Source organism: Zophobas morio, unplaced genomic scaffold, assembly GCF_036711695.1.
Source record: "Zophobas morio isolate AGI-343-1 ecotype UQ-CSIRO unplaced genomic scaffold, CSIRO_AGI_Zmor_V1 ptg000716l, whole genome shotgun sequence".
Lineage (NCBI taxonomy): Eukaryota > Metazoa > Arthropoda > Insecta > Coleoptera > Tenebrionidae > Zophobas > Zophobas morio.
The window spans coordinates 32,520-53,427 of NW_026972819.1; the positions used below are offsets into that span (position 1 = coordinate 32,520).

Genomic DNA, 20,908 nt, shown 5'->3' on the forward strand with positions numbered 1-20,908 from the left:
TTTCAGCAATAATGTTGAATAAAATACTAATAAAATCACAAGAGCTTCCCTGAGTATAAGGAACGAAGCTTTATAGCGCTAACACGGTTGAGGAGAACTCCAAACTGCTTTAAATTTATAGATGGAAAACTTTACGATCTTATATCCTAAAAAAATGCAACAATATTTTTGATAAAAACTCTAAAAACGTGCACACACTTTTCTAAATAAACCAGATGATTTCCAAAGCCAAGCACAAAACCAAGCGGTAAATAAAAAAATTAGCTTAACAAAGCAAAAAAACTACTGATATTTATCGGCTACAAGCCTTCAAGAAAGTGTAGGTATCTATACATTATAAGCGTGTAAAATCTTTTAAAAGTTTTTATTTATGAGATCAAATAATTTAATGGGCTTCAATGTTTTAATTGTGAAATAAGTAAAAGTTAAACTGTAGGCAATAGCAATCTTGTAGCTATATAAAATTTAAAAATTGTTTTTTTAAAAAAAATACAAGAGCTTAGTTTTTCTGCTTAAGTGGATTGACAGAGGCACGAGTACTAAGAAGAATTGATGGACTTTGCGCAGGTAAGTAGTGATGGAATCCTGAAGTAGACTTAAATAAAAGGGCGTAGTTTATAAGGGGCGACCAACAAGAAAAGGCATGGGTCAAGGTTTTGTAAGTATTTTAAAAAAATAGTGTAGAGCACGTAAAGAATGATAGTAACTTTTGTTTTAAAAACCGATGCAAGGGAGGGACACTCTTCTGAAACCACGAAGATAATATGCATTATAAAGCTTTTATAAGATCCCAACGTATTGATGCACATACGAATTATAGTGCTACTGACAAAGGGCCTTTGCTATGTGTCAGGGCACTAATAAAACTGATGGAGATTTTAAAACAGACAAGCAAAGCTAACAATTGTAGAAACAGATCATTAAAGTCTATTGAGTATTTTTCGTAATGAACATGACGCCTTGACGGATAAATAGAATAATACAAGCTATGAGCAATGTTGGTTATTGAAGTACATTTTGGAGGAAAAGTAACATAATAGAAGCTTTGGTTTCACGTTTGGGAGAACATATTTGCCGTTGCTTTAAGTTATCTTAAGTGGAACAATCAAAGCAACTGCGTAGAATTTATGAAAATGGTTCCATATTGGAAAGACGAAACTGGAACAGATGCTAGCAGATTAAAAACTAAAGGATTACATAGATAAAGTGGCAACCTTGTGTAGAATAAACTTATGAATAACCCTAAAAGATCTTTTGAGGCTCAGTAGCCGATATATTGTACTGCCTATAACAATGGAAGGATAGGGTAGTAGGCAAATACAGTTGTGGTGTTTGGGCACAAGCTTTAAAACTGTTATAACACAGTCAATTTACTAAATGTTTACTTTGTATTTATAAATTTGCAGGTACGCAAGCAAGTTTCTTTTGAGAGACATTCAATTTGCAGCAGTAGAGAAGCGACGGGGAAAAAAAGAAGGGGGGATCTATTTATTATCTCGTAGAAGAAGGGTATTTAAACTTTCAGGAGAAGAAATACAAAATGTGAAATGTGGGCAGACGCAGGAACACGTGCTAAGTCACGTGTCAAATTCACCGGAGTACCTAATTAGACAGACACGTGGTATGAGCACGTAGTTACCAGGGTAAACTCAACCAGGTGTACCAATTCTTTAACGAATATGAAGTAAAAGAACAGTTTAATATTACAATTCACCATCACGATGAATTAGTCAGTGAACTCCTCAAAAACTCAAAAAAAATTGAAAATAAATTCAAATATTCCCTTCCCTCTCGCCTTAAGGGACTCATCTATCAGCGTAGACGAGTAAAAAAGTATTTTTAGAGACAAGGTCATGTGACAAGTTAGCCTTTAATAAAATATGTAATGCCATTAAACACGAACCAAACGCTTTTTATACCTCAGGGATATGGAACTACGATCTTTAAATTAATCCTATAATTCTATATGAACAATGACAAAATCTTTAAAAAAAAAAAATGACTGAGGTACCACTTTCTAATAATATAAGAGATATCGTTTATATTCATTAAGGAGGGTCATACCCTTAGTGCGAACCCTCCACTATATCTTTAGTAATACAATTAAATTATTTCGTGATACTTTGTGCATAACCGAATACTATCTTTCGCAAAGATACACTACCTATTGAATCACAAATGTTTACGAGTGAAAAGGAGGTTCAAACCCAAATTGAATAAATTAATACTTAAAAAATAGGGGGCCTAATTGTATATCATATTGGAATGCTAAAATTTTTTTCTCGAGGGGCTTTGGAAACAATCAGAAGTTATTCTTATACTTAAAAGTAGTCATAATAGCAGCTATGCTAAAGACTATCGACCGCCGATTAGTTTACTTTCCTGGATTGGCAAAACTGCCTCTTCAGATTACAAAAATTCGCAAACTACTTATCTTCTCTTCCCTCCCCACTCCCCCCTCACCAACCACCAATTTGGTTTCAATGGACATTCTACAAAACAATTTTAAGAACCGTAGAGAACAATATAAAAGCTTGTAATTAAAAAAATTAACAGTTAGGTATTCTTAGATATTAAAAAAGCTTTTGATAGAGTCTGGCATGAAGGACTTATTTATTAAATATTAATTATATACGTTACCAAGATAACTTTTCGGGTGTTGTATTCATTTCTTTGCAGTAGATCATTTGCTGTACGAATGAGAGAAGACTCGTCCGTCCTCAGGGCTCTCCACTTTTACCTTTATCTCCCTATATACATGCGACATTGCTTCTTTTACCCACAAGGTTTCCCTACCATATATTTTAGTTCAAAAGCTATTAGATATGTGCAAGTCTATCTTTACACACTTGAAAAATGGTTTGCAACGTGGGAAATTTCGATAAACCCTACCAAGAAAAATTAAAGCCCTTGCGCTTTCGCAAACATTTAAATCCTAGGTGCAGTCGAGTTAAATACCTTGGCATTATTATTGACTTTTAGACTTAACTGAAAGCCTCATACTAATAATCTTTTTGAAAGAAATAAATATATAACTTTTGCTTTGTATCCTCTTATATGCTAAAGAAGCCACTTGAGTTTTGAAAAATAAAATTCTCATCTGACCTGTTATTAGTTAAGCATCTGTCTCAGGGTTTTACTGCTCAACTTTGCTTATAAACAGACCTTAAAATGTTTACAGGCGCATCTTGAATTGTGCGAAATTCCCAGTTACTCCTGACTGTGAAATTAAAACTTTTTTTGCTTTACCCTAAACGAAGGCTATAAAATGTTTTACTCGATTTGACAATTTAATAACTGACGGCTTGGACTACCCCCCTTTTAAAATATAAACGACCTAAACAAAAGAGAAAAAATTGTTAATGCTTTAATTAGCGTAAAACTTATAGTTATCGCTTTTAGGTGAAAACTCAAGAACTTTTGCTTTAAAGATACCACACGTCCTGGCTGGTGTTGCTTACTGAGAACTCCAGCACTCAAAAAAGCTAATAAGATTTTACTATATACTTGCAAATATTGTTATACACAAAATTAAAGGCAACGAATAAAGGCGGAAACAAGAGAAAAGAATAAAAGCAAAGGGAGAGAGCTAATTCATTGGTCTACCTTCCCTAAATATTTTTATATGAATGTGAGACGTGTTCTTAAAAAACTAAAATCATTGTTATGCTTTATAATATTATTAAGGGCCCACAAACTATATTTTAAAATTTAAAATGAAACTTTTCAATTTCAAGGTAGGTTGCTGATCTGAATACTGACTACATTCAAGTATACTAAAGTACCGTCCGGCTATGAACTTGTTTTTTTTTCAGATTCCCCAGTATAAAGACCTGTTTAATTATTATAAGTCATGGTTTACGCCAAGCAAGTTCTTAGGTGGAGTGCCTTTTAAATTTTTCAAAGAACAAAAAATTTAGCTTTCATGGTCGATAAGGAGGTGCCTTTTGGTATAAGTAACTTTTTTTACTAAGCAAAAGTTTAAGGCTGAAATCTTAATTACCTTGCAAAAGAAATAGTCTACTACGGCAATTTAATAAAATTTGGTTTACACTAAGCATATAACTTTTCAAGCCGATGCCACTTTGTCTTCCTCCATAATAGCTTTTCTCTGAAAGTCCTCATAAGAAGGTAAAGAACAAACCTGAAAATTTATTAGATAACTTAGCATTAAATATAAATTTATTAAAACTTGCCGACTTATATTTGGAAATTGGGTAATCGATAACTTATAAAGATTATAATTATTCCATTATTTGTTATAAAAAAAAGTTCATGCCATAAAGCTTACAATGAGTTGTAGCTCAGGATACTAAGATTACCGTGAATTCTTTTAAGTAATAAACCCATAACGCAATACTGATTTCTTTCTTCTAATATCTTTGTATTTTAAGTCAATAATTTTATATAAATTTATGTATAAGGGAGAAAGACAGGTAAACAAAGTAAGTTTACTGTAGTATATGTTGGTTAAGTAATAAAGAAGTAAAAGCGCTACTATTTCTTACGTTTGCTCTACAACAAACCGCTAAAGCCTAAAAAACTTTTTTCAATCTTTTTTTTTTAAGAGTATTTATCAATAGTCCTTTAGCTTCCTAAAAGTTGCTCGCCTCGACAATTTTTTAAAAATAGCAACAGGAACTAATTCTTAAAAATAAATATACTGAAATTTATTGTTTCCTACTCGTTTTATTCGTTTACATAAAAAAATAAAACATTACTTGATCGTATCTTTTTTATCTAATTTCTTGTGGATTTTAGAGTAATTTTAAAAACCATTTTTATCAAATAAATTCTTAAATTATTTTTAAGTTGAAGTATTGAAGTATAAGTAATTCTATTGCATAAATTAGTGATTGCAATTTTAATAAGAATAGTAAAAATTAGCTTACTTTTTCAAATAAGTGAACAAAGTTTGGATTTTTTACTGTAGCTCAAAGGTTTTTAAATAGTTTTAAAACTAGCTTACCTACTTAACTAATTTAATTTTTAATATTTTATCTTAAGTAGAAGCAAACCATCATTACAAAAAAAAAATTAAAATTACAGTTTTGTAGCTCAAAAGCTTAAAAGTTTTTACTCTTTTTTAAAATTTTTGACACGATTGAAAACGAGGCAAATTTTAAAAGTAAGCGTGAGGGTGCGCGTGTATAGCATTCCTTCTCATAAAGCAGACTTGAACGAAGGCTCTCAGCCCTGAAGACATCACTAACCTAATGTTTAAACAGTTGCCAGAGGATGCTATCAACTTGGTGTTGACCTCCCCCTGTTTTCCCGGGCGATGGAAAATGGCGGTAGTCGTGATGTTACCAAAATCATCACAGCAGGGCAAAGTTTCACAATTAAAAACCCATCGGCCTTTTGTCGCAAATTGGTGAGACAGCTGAAGCAGTAATACTCGTTTCAAGGCGATTGTAGACGCTGGTGGAATTTTAACAGAGTTTCAGTTTGGAATGCGCAAGGGAGGCTCAACGACACAACAAATTCCAAGTCTCACTGAGTAAACGACCAGTCTTTAATTTTAAAAAAGCCAACTGGCGCTGTCTTTCTCGATGTTGAGAAGCTTTTTGACCGATTATGGCATGGTGGACTGTTAAGCGAACTAGATGCTTTGGTGATATCGCGCGGTCTTCGAGAAGTTCTTAAGTCGTACCTAAACGGCCACGTATTCAACGTGCAATTTCTATTATCGTACTATTAGTGCTCTAAAGAGCGACATCCCACCTCCAGTCCCACCTTCTCATGCGGGTCAAAGTCATCCATTTTACTATTTCAGCACTTACCATTTTATATCGACGCGCTTGATAGCTGCTGTCGTCAACGGTCCTATTCATTAACGCAGCAAAAAGAAAAGCATGGCACTTCTTATAACGAAGAAACGCCATGCGCTGCCGCTCCGTTAATTTTTAACAGCATAAAAATTACTTGGTTTCTCAGGTAAAACACCTGGAGGTTATAATAGATTCTAAGCTGTTGTGGCGTCCACACGTAAATTACATGGCGGGAAGGTCAAGGCAGAGACTCAAATGCCATATACTTTATGGTGCAGCATAAGTAAACTTCCATTTGCGCCATAAGCGAAGACTTTTTGTGTTGTGCATTCGGTCGATAGTAACATATGCCTCTCCTGTCTGAACCTACGACTTATCGGCAATAACGTCCTCGTTTCATCTGCGACAAAACAAAATTGCTGCGTCTTTTAACAAGCGCGCAGTGGTTTGCGTGCAATGATGCACTTCACCACGAACTACGGTTTGAGCTGCAGGCTAATTCTTTAAAAATGAAGCCGTTCGCCCTCTACGAACGTATAGCTGTACACACTAATCTCTTATTAGCTGAAGAAACACACTTACAAGTTGTGAGAGGACGCACAATACTGCCGCCGCACTACTTGTTTTAGCATAATGGCCGAAAACTGAGTTGGGCTTTGAAACGATCGTGAAGGGCACAGGTGAAGATAAATTTCTTTGCTCTCACGGAGAAGGGCTAAAAGCCTGTCTAAGAGCTCGTGATTTTGCGGTTGTTAACCCGATCGAGCACCAGGGAACGCCCTTTATAAATAAACAAATTAGAGCAAAACTGCACTAACTCTACAAGGGAATAAAAATATTTTAAAGATTATTTTACAATGTCTTTAGCAGATGAATTAGTGGCAGACTTTGAAGAGCTTTGTGAAGAGGACGAAGAGATTAACAACACTGTTGAAGGCGATGAGTGGGGCCTGGAAGGTTTCGCTTTAGAAGGAAGCGGCCTTGAAGGGAGCGAACGTGCTTGTATATTGTTTTTAGATTTATATTCTTCATTACTATAATAAAAAAACTAAATTTTTTTTATTAAAAGATGATTTAAACAGCAGTCCTCGAGTCATTGCAAAGCTTTTAGAGAGTAAAAATTTAAACGACATTTTAAACAGTATTAGGTTTATAATTCTCGTTTTTTACTAATTTATTTTGTATAAATTATCTTTTTATTTTAAAGTCATGCCATTCCAACGCAGAGGATTCCTTCCGTTACAGGAGTTATTGAAGAAGATCCAGAGTACCAGTTAATAGTAAAAGCAAGTGCTATTACTGTGGAGGTTTTTATATATTATTATTAGCGTTTAAAGAATTTATTTAAGCAGAACAGTAATAATTTAACGTTTTTTAATGAGATCGCCAACGAAGTCAATACACTTCATAAATATATCCGCGATCTTTACACTGAAAGATTTTCAGAACTTGAGAAAATTGTTCTTGAACCAATGGCGTATATACGGTCCATGGATTTTTTTTGTGATTTATTTTGATTATACTCTAATTTATTTAATAATACAAGGATATTTTCGAAGTAAATTCATAATGTTTTATGTATAAATTATTTAGATATTTATTAAAAAGTCTACTTTTTTACAAACTAACCATAAATTATTAATTGTAAAAAATAAATATTCCTGAAATTAAATTTAATTGTTTATTTTAAATTAGATTTAAAACAGTAATAAATAAAATTTAACTTATTTTATAAACATTATAAATTTCCTTTTTTTATTATGTATTAAAGAAATATAAGTAATAAAAAATTTTACTAACCTTAAATATAATGTTTTTCTTGAAAATTAATTTTTTTATAATTTTAACTAAAAATTTTTTAAATTAATTAAATAATACATAAATAAGTTATTAATTTCAATTTAAATAAAATTTTTATACCAATTATTTAGATTAATAACAGTATTAAATAAGATTTAACTTATTTATGAACTAAATTTAAAATTAATAATAATAATTTTGTTTTATATACATAATAAATGAATATAATTTTTTTAAAATTAAATTAAATAAATTCGTAGAAAAAGTAATTAAGTTCAAAGCAGTTTTTAATATTAATTAATATTTTATAAAGTAATGATAAATTTATTTAAACAACTTTTCAATTAATAAATCTATATTATTAACTTAATATAAGTTATTATATACTTATATAAAATGAAGTTTATATAAATTTTTTTAAACATTATAAAAATATTAAATAAAAATTAACTTATTTTGGCAAACTGATTATTAATATTATAAGAACCTTTTTTTTCTAGATGTTTTGTTAAAAAATATTTAGAAACATATATTCATTTTTAGAATTTATAAATTTATATTTTAATATATGTACTATAATAAAAAAAATATTGTCAAAATTATCTTAATTAAAAATATGTATAAAATAATCAGATTTTAACGAATTTTAATAAAAATTTTCGTTTTTACAATATTTATTAAAAATTTAATTATAAAATTTTTTTCTACATTTATTATAATTAAATTTAAGTTATAATAAATATTATTATAATTAAGTTATATAAAATTAATTTGAAGATTTATTAATGATATAATGTAATTAACTTCTAATAATTATTATAATAAATTAAAGTTGTTATAATGCAAATTGTTAAAGTTAATTAAAAAAAGTTATAAAAATATATATAAAATAAATATTATTTTTTTTACATTCTAATTACAAACTAATCAGAAATTTTTTTATATATTATAATAAAACTCAATTTTTAAAATTTAATTAAATTAAGTAAAATTTATATAATCCTTAAAATTTACCTTTTTTACAAACTAATTATGATTTTATTAGAACCTTTTTATTTTTTTTTAAAATCAGTTTATAACTTTGGAAACGATTTACAAACTAATTAAAAAATTAATCAAAATTTTTTATTTTTTTTTTTCAAACTAATTATGAAATTAATCAAATATAAGTAATAGTAAATAATTTTTTTAACATGCTAATTATAACATTAATTAAAAAACCTTTTTTCTTTGTATATTATAATTAAATTGAAGTTATAATAAATAATTTTTTTTTACACTCTAATTATAATATTAATTTAATTATTTTTTATTTTCCTTTTCCAAAATAGTTCAGTTTATAATATTGGAAACGATCTGGACATTAACAAAGCCGACTTGAATGAGATTCTTCCAGCACACATAATAATGATTGTCTCCGTGAGCGCTACTACATCTCAAGGAAATTATAAAATTCAAGAGCATTTTAATTTATTTTTATTATTTTTTTTTTTGAGCAGGCCAGAATTTAGATGACTATAAACTTGCCAATATCCGGGAGGCTTGCGAAATGGCATTTGCCTTGGAAGATGCTGTTAAAATGATTACGGAAGTAAAAAATAATTAATCAATAAATTATATATTTTTATTTTTATTTTTAATGTGTTTATTTTTTAATTATTAAATATATAATTTTTTGAATTAATAATTTATTTTAAATTTATTTTTCTGGTTTTAATTTTAATATTTGTGAATCATTTATTGAACTATTAATCTTAAATGAGTGTTGGATATTTTTTGTTTATTGTTTTATTTACTTTTAACTTTCATGAAATTTTACTTGAATAATTTTCAAGGACCAATTTTTTTTTTAAATTGTTTGAATATAATATTTTCTTTATAAATTTTTAATTTTTTTATTTATTTTATTCAATTTTTAACTTTTCTATATTTTTACTTTGAATAATTTTTGAAACAAAATTATATTAGGAATTTTTTTTTCCTTTTTTTAAATTTTGTTTATAGAACTATTTTTGTTTTTTTAAATTATATTATACTTTGTTTTTATAATTTTTACTTTTAAAATTTTTTACTCAAAATATAATTATTAAAACAATATTTGATTCTATTTTTTTTAATTTTTTAAAAGTTATTGAATTACAAAATTTTAATTAATGTCTAATTTTTACTTTATACTTGAATTTTTTTATTTAATTTTAACTTTTATTTTTTATTACTTCAATTACATTATAAACAAAATTTGATTATAATTTTTTTTTAATTTTTTTTGAAAACCATTTATTGTATTTAATTCAATTGAATTTTTAGTATATATTTTTTATTGTTTTATAAAATTTTTACTTCTATAAATTTTTTTAATTAAATATTAACTTTTTAAACAATATTTTAGATTTTTTATTTTATTTAATTTTAACTTTTATTTATTTTTTACTTGAATAATATTTGAAACTAAAATTTAATTATAAATTTTTATTTCATTATATTTGTGTATTATTTAAACTATAAATTTCAAATGAATATTCATATTACTTATACTTTATTATTTGTCTTGTAATCTTTTTTATAAAATTTTCACTTTAATTATAATTATTTAAAACAAATTTTTCGTTCTCAAAAGTTATTTATTAATTTTTTAAAGTGAAAATTTTTAATTCAGTATTTTTTTAAAATTTCTTTTTCTTTTTTTTAATTTTAACTATTATCAAATTTAATTGTTTTTTAAATTTAAATTTTTAAACAAGATTTAAATATATATACTATTTTTTATTTTTAAGTCGGTATTTGTTTTTATATTTATTTTTTTATTAACTTTTATAAGTCATTACTAATTATAATTTTTAATAAAAAAATTATTATAAAATTTTAATATTTACTTTTTTTATGGGTTATTTATTTATTTATAATTTCGGAATCAAGTTTTTAGAAAATAATTATACCGCTTATATTATTAATATTATTAACATTTGTTAACGTATTTTTAAAAAAATAAATTTTATATCAAATATTCTTAATTAATTTATATATAATTAGTTTGTTGAATCGCGAATGGCGTTTATTGCACCAAATTTGTCTGCGATTTGCGGCCCTTCCACAGCCGCAAAACTTATGGGCCAAGCAGGTAATTTCTTATACTTAAATTAGTATTAATTTTTTTTTTATTTAATTTTATCTTTAATTGTATAAATTCTTTTTTTTTATATATATTTTTTAATTATAATTTTTATTTAAAACTAATTATTTATTATTACTTAATTTTATATTTTGGTTTTACTTTTTAATTAATAATTATTAAAATTAATTTAGTTTTTTTATATAAATTTTAATTTCAGATTTTATTTTATTTTATTATATATTATTTATTCATAATATATGTTTGTTTTTATTTTATTTTTAATTATTGATTTTATTAAAATTTAGTAATATTATATTTAATTTTATTTTTTATGTATTTTAAATAATTTATGATTTTATTTATTAATAAGTATTTAGAATATTTTTAGTATATTTAATTGTTATTATTAAAATTAATATTTAATTTTTATTTTTTCTTATTATATTATTTTAATTTTGCTTATATTTAATATTATAATTATTTTTTTTTTCTTTATTTAAAAATATATTATTATTATTATTCAAATATAATTTATTTTTAGCTTGATATAAAAATATGCTTTACTAGTTTTTCTATAGACTCTTGTTGCTCAGCACGTGAGTCTTTTTAATTTTATATTTAATTTTTTGATATTATTAAATTACATATATTTTTAATTATACATATTAAATTAAATTAATATTAATATACTTTTGAAAATACTATTTATTTTTATTTATAGGTTTTTATATAAATTTATTATTAATTATCATTTTTATTTATAAATAAAATATATTAAATTAATTTTTTTATAATTATTATTATGTATAGTTTTATTTTAATTTTACTTTTTAATAACTGCTTGATTTTATTTTAGTGTTATTTTAATATGATTATTATTAATTAAGTTAATTTAATTTTTTATATTAATTACGATTTTTTTTTAATTTTTTATTTTACTTTCTTATAATGTTTATTTTATTTATATTTTTACTTGAATTTAATTATTATTACTGCACTATTTATTTTTAATTTTAAATATAATTATAATTTATTAATTAACTTTATTTTTATATATATAATAGAAAAATAAGATTAAAAATAATATTTAACAATGTTATAAGAATATATTTATTTACTATTTTCATTTTTTATTAAAATATTTACTTTTTAAATTATCAAAATAACTACTTTTTATTATTATTATATTATAATAAATTAATATTAAAAAGTATAAAAGTTTATCAAATATTAATAAAGTAATAATCGTTAAACTAATTTAGGAATATTTATTAAAAATCGCTCGAAGAAAATAATATAAAAAATATTATTCAGCAGTGTTATAAGAATTTATTAATTTGTATTTTTTTTTAATAAATTTTTTACTAAAATTAGAATTTTTTAATAATTAAAAAAAATAATATAAAAAAGTATGAAAGTTTATAAAAAATAATAAAGTAATAATTATAACATTTTATAAATATTTGTTACATATTTTCTTTACTTAAAATTAATATAATTATATTAAACAATATTATATGAATTTACTATTTAGTAATTTTTTTAAGGGGGGATCGCCGCGCTGGCCAAGATGCCTGCTTGCAATCTTCTTGTGCTTGGAGCTCAAAAAAAAGCGCTGACGGGTTTTTCAAATATAACAAGCTTGCCTCATTGTGGATTCATATACTTTTCTGGTAAAAAAAAGTTTTTTTCTAACTTTTGATTTATAATTTTTTTAATTTTTTTTTGGGATTTATATACAATTTCTTGTTAATTTTGGGTTATAATATTTTTATTAAATAAAAATAAATATAAGACTATAATTCTTCCTATAAGATATTTTTTAAAAGAATATGAAAAAGAAAGTTAGGTTGAAAGTAATTTACTTTGGCTAATAAAAATGCCAAGTTATAAATAATCTTGTTGGACACGTGTCAGTCTCTGTCGTTTAGTGCTTATTATTCATTGGGTAATATATATATGAAATAGTCTTTTTGAAAGGCCAGTGCCTTTATTATAAATGCAAACGTGGTTTAGATTGGTCAAATTTATTCGATTTACTATAAATGGGAACCATCTCGAGGCTTTATTAGTGGAGCTTTAATAGAGTTCTCGAGGTTTTTTCTTTATTTTTTGAGTCGAATTTGTTTGTAATTTTTTTTAATGAAACTTTTTTTTATAATTTATAAAAAAAATTATTTGTGGGTTAATTTTTTTTTGCAGGAAAATCTTTAAGTAAACTTCTGACTATTTCCTAAACTATTTTTATTATTATAATATTAACAAAGAAAAGTTTTTTTTATTAAATTATAATTAAAAAAAGTAAGTTGAATACAATTGTAAGCATAGAAAAATTTTGTTTTCTTATAGTGGAATGTTTTCCTTTTTCATTGTAAATATAATAATTTGATAATAATAGTCTAGAAATAAGAAGAAGAAGAATAGTGATAGTACATAATATTAATTATAATAACAGTAATAGTAAATACTACTACTAATGAAAATATTAGTAACAAAAAAATAATATAGTAATTATAATAACCTATTAGAATTGGTGGACCCATTACCCGCTGAATACAAACGAAAAGCGAGTCGATTGGTCGCCAACAAGTGCTCTTTGGCCTCTCGATTGGACGCAGGCCACGAGTATTGCGATGGCTCTGCGGGTCGAGAATTTCGCGCCATTTTGGAAAAGAAAATCGAGAAGATGATGGTTGGGTCTTTTGACAATTTCTTGTTTCATATTTTTCATATATATAAAAATATTTATTAATGGCGCCATTTATTGTATTGTCATTGGTTGTTTATAATGATAACAATTTTTAATGACGACTTCATTTATAATTAAGTTTATAAGTTTTTAAATTGAATAATTTAGTGTTTTATTATTATTATAAATATATCAGTTTTAGTAAACATTCGAACTTTTATGGATTTAAATTATTTTTAAAATTTCAGTTATTTATAGAATTTATTTTATACTTTTAATTTGCTATAATATTTACGCCTCGAATGAATTTTTTTAAAGATTTTTATAATGAAAAATATTTTTATAAATTTTTATTTGTTACAGTTTAATTTTTTTGGTAGTGATGGCGCCATTAATTATTATTATAATCATATTGCTATAATTCATTGGGTGTTTAACACAAAACTTTTACTGCTGGCATCTTTTGTTTATTATTTTATATTTGGTTATTTGACCTCATCATTTATTAAGATGGCATTATTTATAATTATGCTTATTGTGTATTTTGATTAGTCGTTCTAATATATACCAAATTTTTAATAATGGCCGTCATTTATAATTACTATATATCAATCATCGTTGCTATCTTTAAATTACTTTTTAATTTTTGTTTTCAAGGAGCCTCCCCCTGCACGCCTGGAAAAACCGTTGCCCGCGCCGGACGAGGTGGCCAAAAAGCGTCGTGGAGGACGGCGCGTTCGGAAAATGAAAAAGCGAATACTCGCGAACGAAGTCGACAAGGCAATGAACCGTTTGAAGTTCGGAGAAATTCAAGACGATCTTCTCCAAACCAAAATCGGCTACGACGTCGGTATGCTCGGGCGCGGCGGAACTGGAAGGGTTCCCTTATTATTTTTATATAATTTAATTTTTTTTTATTTTTTTTAATGAATTGAATGTTGGAAAATTGTGGGATTACTTTGCATTACATTTTATTATTATTTTTTAATTTTTACCGGCTTTATAAGTAATCAAGATTTACTGCTCTTGCTATTTTTTAATATATTATTATTATAATAATTGAAATTATTATTTAATTTTTCATGACTAGCATTTTTCTTCTTGTGCTTATGAAGTGCGTGCGTTCAGAATTTTTTGTTTTTTGGCTTTTTGTTTACTTTAATTTTAATAAATTTATTTATATGAATTCCTTTTTTTTTTTTGGTTAATTATAAGGGCATTACTTTTGCTTGTCACATATTAATAAAATAAAATTTATAATTTTTTGATTCGGATTTACAATTTTTTTATAATTTTTTATTTACTTTTTTTCCGTGAATTTATATTCTTTGAATTCAATTTTTTTTGTTATCAACTATTAATAAAACTAAATTAATAATTTTTTAGAGGCAATTTTTTATATTTTCTAATTTTTAGATTATTTTTTTTACTCAGCTTTAAATTTATTTTTATAATTCTTTTTAACTTTACTGGTGCTCTTATGAAATATTAAGTAAATCGAAATAAATATTTAGTGGCGGAATTTAATTTTTTTTTTAATTATATATATATAACTTTTTTAAGGCGTTTAATATCTTCACAGAAGTTATAGACATTAATATATTTTTTTGAGTTCTTTTCTTTTTATTTATAAACTTTACTTGTGCCTTTATTTTAATTTAAAATTTTTCATAATTGGTTTTCTAATTTTTTTTTATTATATATCTTTTCCCGTAAATATATATTTTTTTGTAAATTCTTTTGGTTGTTTAATTGTAAAATTTACTGGTTTTATATTAAATATTAATAAAACAATTAATAATTTTTTATTTTTTTTACAAAATTTATCTTAAATTCTCAAATTCCATTTTCTTTGTTCAACTTAATAAATTTTATTAGTAAAGTTTTTATTTTTTTTACTGAAATTTATTAAACTATAATTGTTTGCATATCATTGTTATTAATTAGCCCTAGCAACCTACTGGTGCTTTCTTGAAATTTAAATAAAGCTAAATTTATAATATTTTAGTGGCGGATTTTTATTTTTTTTTTTTAATTTTTTCATTCTATTTTATTTTTTCTAATTCCTTTTTTATTGTTTAACATTAAAAGCTTTATTACTGCTTTCGTAAAATATTAATTAATTTTTTATTGTAACTTTTGGCTTGCGCCTATTATAAATTTTTATAATTTTTTTTTACTAAAATACATATGGCACCAGTTTTAACAACGTAACTGCTTTATTATTATTAATATTTTTTTTACAGTTTAGTTTTTTTACTATTAATTTTCATATAAATTTGCTCCGCAAACTCCACCAATATAGTTTTTTATTTTATTTACTGTTTAGCATTTTTAACATTAATTTCTATTTAACTAAATTCGCTTCGCGTAATTGATTTATTTTAAGTTTTTGATTTTTAATATCAATTTTCAATAAAATTAGATTCCGTTATGAGTCTTAAATACTTTTTTATATATAAAATAAATTCGCACAGCGCTACTGATAATAACTTATCAAGTTTTTTTTGTTTCAAATTTTTATTAAGTTTTGCACAACCCAAATTTTATTTTATTAATAATTTTTTCTTACTTTATTTAAATTTCAACATTATTTTTTATGAATTGATTTGCACAATGCAAATTTTTTTTAATAAAAAAATCTTTAACATCAATTTTTATTTAAATTAGCTTCGCACAAACGCAAATTATTTTAATAAAAAAAATTTTAACATTAGTTTTTATATGAATCAGATTCGTACAGCGCAAATTGATAATAAAGTTCGAACAACCATCACCAAGAGGATGCAAAGGGAACTCGCCAGGCAGAAGGCGCTTGGCGGATTCCAAACGTCGCACTCTGTGAAGTCGTCCATCTCCACTTCGTTAGGAACTTCGTCAAGTGTTGTCTACAGCGCTGATATGGGCCTGGAAATATATAATCCCGCTGCCGCTGAAAAAGTTTTTTTAATTATATTAATAATTATATTAAAATATTATTTCTAACTATAAAAAACAATTTCATTATTCGTTTTTGATATTTATACGTATAATTTAATAATTTTGTACTTTCTCTATTTCTTCTAACCATTCTGTATATGTTTCCTTATTATTTTTTATATTATTTCTATTATTAACTATATTTTAATTTTTTTTTTATATGGTAACTTTTACCATATACTTCTAAATTTTTAACAAAAACTTGAAAAAATTTTTATTCAGAATTTAAATTTTTTATAATTATTGTTTTTTTTAAAACTGTAAATTATATTTTGTTTGGTTTTAAAGTTTTCTTAAAAAAATGCATTTTTTGATTATAATAATAATTTGTTTACTTTTTACTTTTATTAAAAATTTTTATTTTTTATATAACTATTGTAATTTTTTAAAGCTGTAAAGTATTTTTTTTGGAATTATGATAATAATTTCTTTACTTTTCTTTTATTTTATTTACAACTTTTGTTTTTTTTAATTATTGCATTATTTTTAAAATCTCTTCAGTATTTTTTTATGGTTATAAAGCCGTTTTAATAATATATATTTATTTTTAAACTAATATTAATTCAAACTCTCAAAAATTGTGTAGAGTATATTTATTTTGAGAAGAATTTTTTTTAAATAATGCATATATTTGTAGAAAATTTTGATGACTTAATTTAATTTTTTATATTAAAATTTTTAAATATTTATTAAACTCCGAATTTTATTTATATTTAAAATTTTTTTTAATTTTTTATTTTTTGGTTTCTGGAATTTTCTTATTTTTTTTATTTTATTTTGATAATAATTAAACTTTCTATTAGTATAATTTTTAATTAATTATTTTAAAAATTTTCAAATTCTTTTTTTTACTTCAAAAAAAAAGTTTTCATATATAATTCTTAATAAAATATCAACTTTTATAATTGAAGTCTAAATAATTTATTTTTTTTTGTTTTGGAGATTTCTTATTTTTTTATTCTGATAGTAATTAAACTTATTTAAATATAATTTTATAATTAATATCTAAAAATCAATTAGCCCCTTTTTTTACTTTATAATTTTTTCTTTAAATATAATTTTATAGTGAAATATCAATCTATATAATTAATAATTATGAATTATTAATAATATTTTGGATCTTGGAGTTTTCGTTAAACTATTTTTTTAATAAAATGTGTTAATTTATTTTAATTTTGATGATGATTAGTAAATGATAATAATAATATATGATAGTAAAAGTAATAATAATAAATAATAAATAATAATAATATCAATATTAATAGTAATAAACTTTTCTACTATGCTTTAGTTCTCTTTATAATATTCGTTAAAATTAATATTTTCAATTTTATTAAATATTATTGAATTCTTTCCTATTAAAAAAAAATTTTTTTTTTTTAAATATTTTTAAGAAAATTTTAATTCTAATATATTTTTTTTAGTTAATTCTAAAATTAATTTTTCAAAATTGCTTAGATTCTTTTTTACTTTAAAGAATTTTTTCATGATTTTATAATAAAATATTTATTTTTACAATTTAAAAGTTTACTATTAATAATAATTTTTAAATTATATGATTTCTTATAATTTTTTTTGAGTATTTTTTTTTGTAAATTGATTATTAATTAAATAACTTTAAATTTTTTTAATAATTAATTTTTCTACAATTAAATTTATAATTCATTTTAAAAAATTTCTTAAATCTTTGTTTACTTTAAAGAAAGTTTTTGTAAAAAGTAATATTTTATTAAAATATTATTTTTTAGGTTTAATTTTTTTAAAATTATGGATTTTTTTCAACTTGTGAAGTTTTTTATGTTAAACTGATTTATATGAAAACTGAAAATTATAATAATTTGATTTTCTTTTTGTTAATTTTTTACTCAAACTTTTAAATTTGAATAATGGTTTGTGTATAAATTTATAATGAGGTATTACTTTTTTTTTTTTGATAGAGAAGTTTATTGATAAAAAATGTATTATTTTTTTTGGAAGGTTTGATTTTTATAAAATTTTTATTGAAAGCGATAAAGTTTTTGTTAAAAAATTTCTTGTTAACTTGTATAAATCATAAAGTCTTTTTTCCCGTTTTTTTGTCGTCGATTACAAATTATTTTTATAGTAATCAGGTTGTCAATTTAAAATTTTATAAACATTACAATTTTATATTTACCTTTTTTTTTATCTTCGATTACTAATTTGTATGGTTAATGAAAATTGAGCCAATTTAAAGTTTTATAAAAATATTAACTTCTATATGTTATGAGTTTCAAATTTCTTTTTCTCGACGATTTCAACTTTTTTATGGTAATCAAATTAAGTCAATATAAATTTTATTAAAAATTTTTATTTATATTTAAATTTGAGACATTTATAAATAATAAATTTTAGTTGATTACAAATTTTTATAGTATTCAGGATTGAGCCCATTTAATTTTTGTATAGGAATTTTTTTTTTTTAAAAATATTAACTTCTATAAATAAATGAATGTTTATTTTACTAGTTTTTTTTTTTCGACTATTTTAAAATATAATATAAACTGGGCGAAATCTATATTTTTTCCTTTTATATTGAAATATATAAAAAATTTTATAAATTATAATTTCATATTTTAGTTTTTTTTGTCGTTATATACAAATTTTTATAGTAATCAGAATGAGGCCAATTTAAATTTTTTTTTAAAAAAAAATATTTTTATATATAACGAATTTCATTTTTTTACTTCTTTTTTACTCGATTACAAATTTTTTTGTATTCAGGATTTAATCTTTTTAAATTTTTTTCAAAACTATCAACTTTTATAAATATTGAATTTGTTTTTGTTCTTTTTTTTTTTCATTTTATCATCGTTTTATTATTTTTAATTTTATTATACAACTTAATTTTTATTAGGTGACGGAAGTTGAAGGAAAGTATTTTTCCGCTACTTCTAATTTTAAAAAAATTTCGAAAGCTCCCGAATAATTATTAATTTAGTAAATAAATTAAAAATTATAGTTTTAAAATTTTATTTATACTTTTTTAAATAATGTTTGTTATGATTGAAAATTCTTAATTAACTAATTTAATTAAAATTTTGTCACGTTTTATAATCTTTTAACTATTAAAAGAGTTTGTAGAATTTTATTAACATTTTAGTCCAACCTGCACAACCATTTATTTAATATTGAAAATGGGTTACACGTATATTTCCAAAGAAAAAAAATTTCTATATATAAATTTAGCACAACTCATTTTTTAATTGGATCTTCAAAACAAATTCGATACTTTTATTAAAAGAAATAATAATAATTTTAATACATTTAGAATAAAAAGTTATAATAAATTAGTATTTATACTAAAAAAGTTTGAGAAATTTTTATAAAATTTCTAATCTTCTGCCCGTTATCTAAATAAATTGTTTACTTATTAATTTTTATTGCTTATTGGTGATGATTTTTAAAAAAGTCTTTACGTTATGTATTTACTTCGGAACCCGAATTTGACTACATTACAAAATATTAAATAGTTGATATAATTTACTTATTGATTTTTTAAATCGCTTTGTGGATATCGAAAAGACTGAAATAGCGCATAACAACTTGAAATTTACTTCCATATGTTAAAATTAAATTGAAAATAATATTTTCAAACACTTTTCAACGTAGCAAAATTCCTTTTATAGGTGTAATTTACTTTAATTTTAGAACATCCTTTTAAGTTATCGAAGAAAGGGAAAATTCATTTAAAGAGGAAACATTTAGTTTACGAAAAGATATTTATGAAAGTTGCAATAGTAATTGCATATAGCAAACAGAGATCAAGCTAAAGTTTATTAAAGACGTTTTGCAAATTTTAATCCCTACCAAGGTAGACTAACAAAGCTTTTAAAAAAATAAATAAATACCATCCGATTACCCCGGGGTCAGTTATAATATTTACTTTTAAAATTTTTACTTTATACAATTTAAATTTATATCACCGTGGGAAAAGTTTAAGTTTCACTAATTAATATATCCTCCCTAAAACTGGTACTTCTTAGTGTCTTCCCAGTTTTGCTTGCTCTTCGATCTTAGCGCTTATACCTTCGATCCAGATGCTCCGTTGAAATTAACTTGGGAACTGCCTAACTGCGTATTTATATGAACGACATCAACAGGCAATGCCAGTATACACCGCTCAAGCGGCATCCTATCCAAGATCAAGATGTATGGTAGTTAGCCTTTTCACTTACCTACTTTCATACTTTTTTTCGTTCTGCTTTAGAAGAATATTTAAAAAGCTAGCATTTTAAGAGAGTTAGTTTTAAAGTAAAACCTTTCATTAATTCAGGTAATCTTTTAATGTAAGAAACCAGTTTTGGAGAATGGTACTCTGAGTTCAATTCTCAGTTGTATGATTTCATTCCTTGGGTTTAAAGTAATTAGTTTGATGGTAAAACTCTTAGTTGTAGCCGTAGTGTTATAGGTTCCAGTCCCGTAGTGCTTTTAAGCTTTAAAAGGGTTAGCCTTGGGATAAGGCACTACTTATGGAAGGTAGTTACAAAAGTTTGAGTCCTCTACTCCTAATAGTTTCTATAATGGCAGTATTCACTA

General features: G+C 23.6%; 1 protein-coding gene across 1 annotated transcript; it reads left to right on the forward strand.

Annotated features, from left to right (window-relative positions):
• Positions 1 to 6,462: 6,462 nt before the first annotated feature.
• LOC135121800 (U4/U6 small nuclear ribonucleoprotein Prp31-like) lies at positions 6,463 to 19,298 on the forward strand. Its single transcript, XM_064046081.1, has 12 exons — positions 6,463 to 6,773; positions 6,841 to 6,919; positions 6,979 to 7,078; positions 7,154 to 7,257; positions 8,903 to 9,010; positions 9,069 to 9,162; positions 10,602 to 10,689; positions 12,231 to 12,356; positions 13,212 to 13,375; positions 14,030 to 14,251; positions 16,106 to 16,312; positions 19,227 to 19,298. Exons 1-12 carry the CDS (start codon positions 6,629 to 6,631, stop codon positions 19,296 to 19,298), a joined length of 1,509 nt encoding a protein of 502 aa, XP_063902151.1. The 5' UTR covers positions 6,463 to 6,628.
• The last annotated feature ends 1,610 nt before the right edge of the window (positions 19,299 to 20,908 follow it).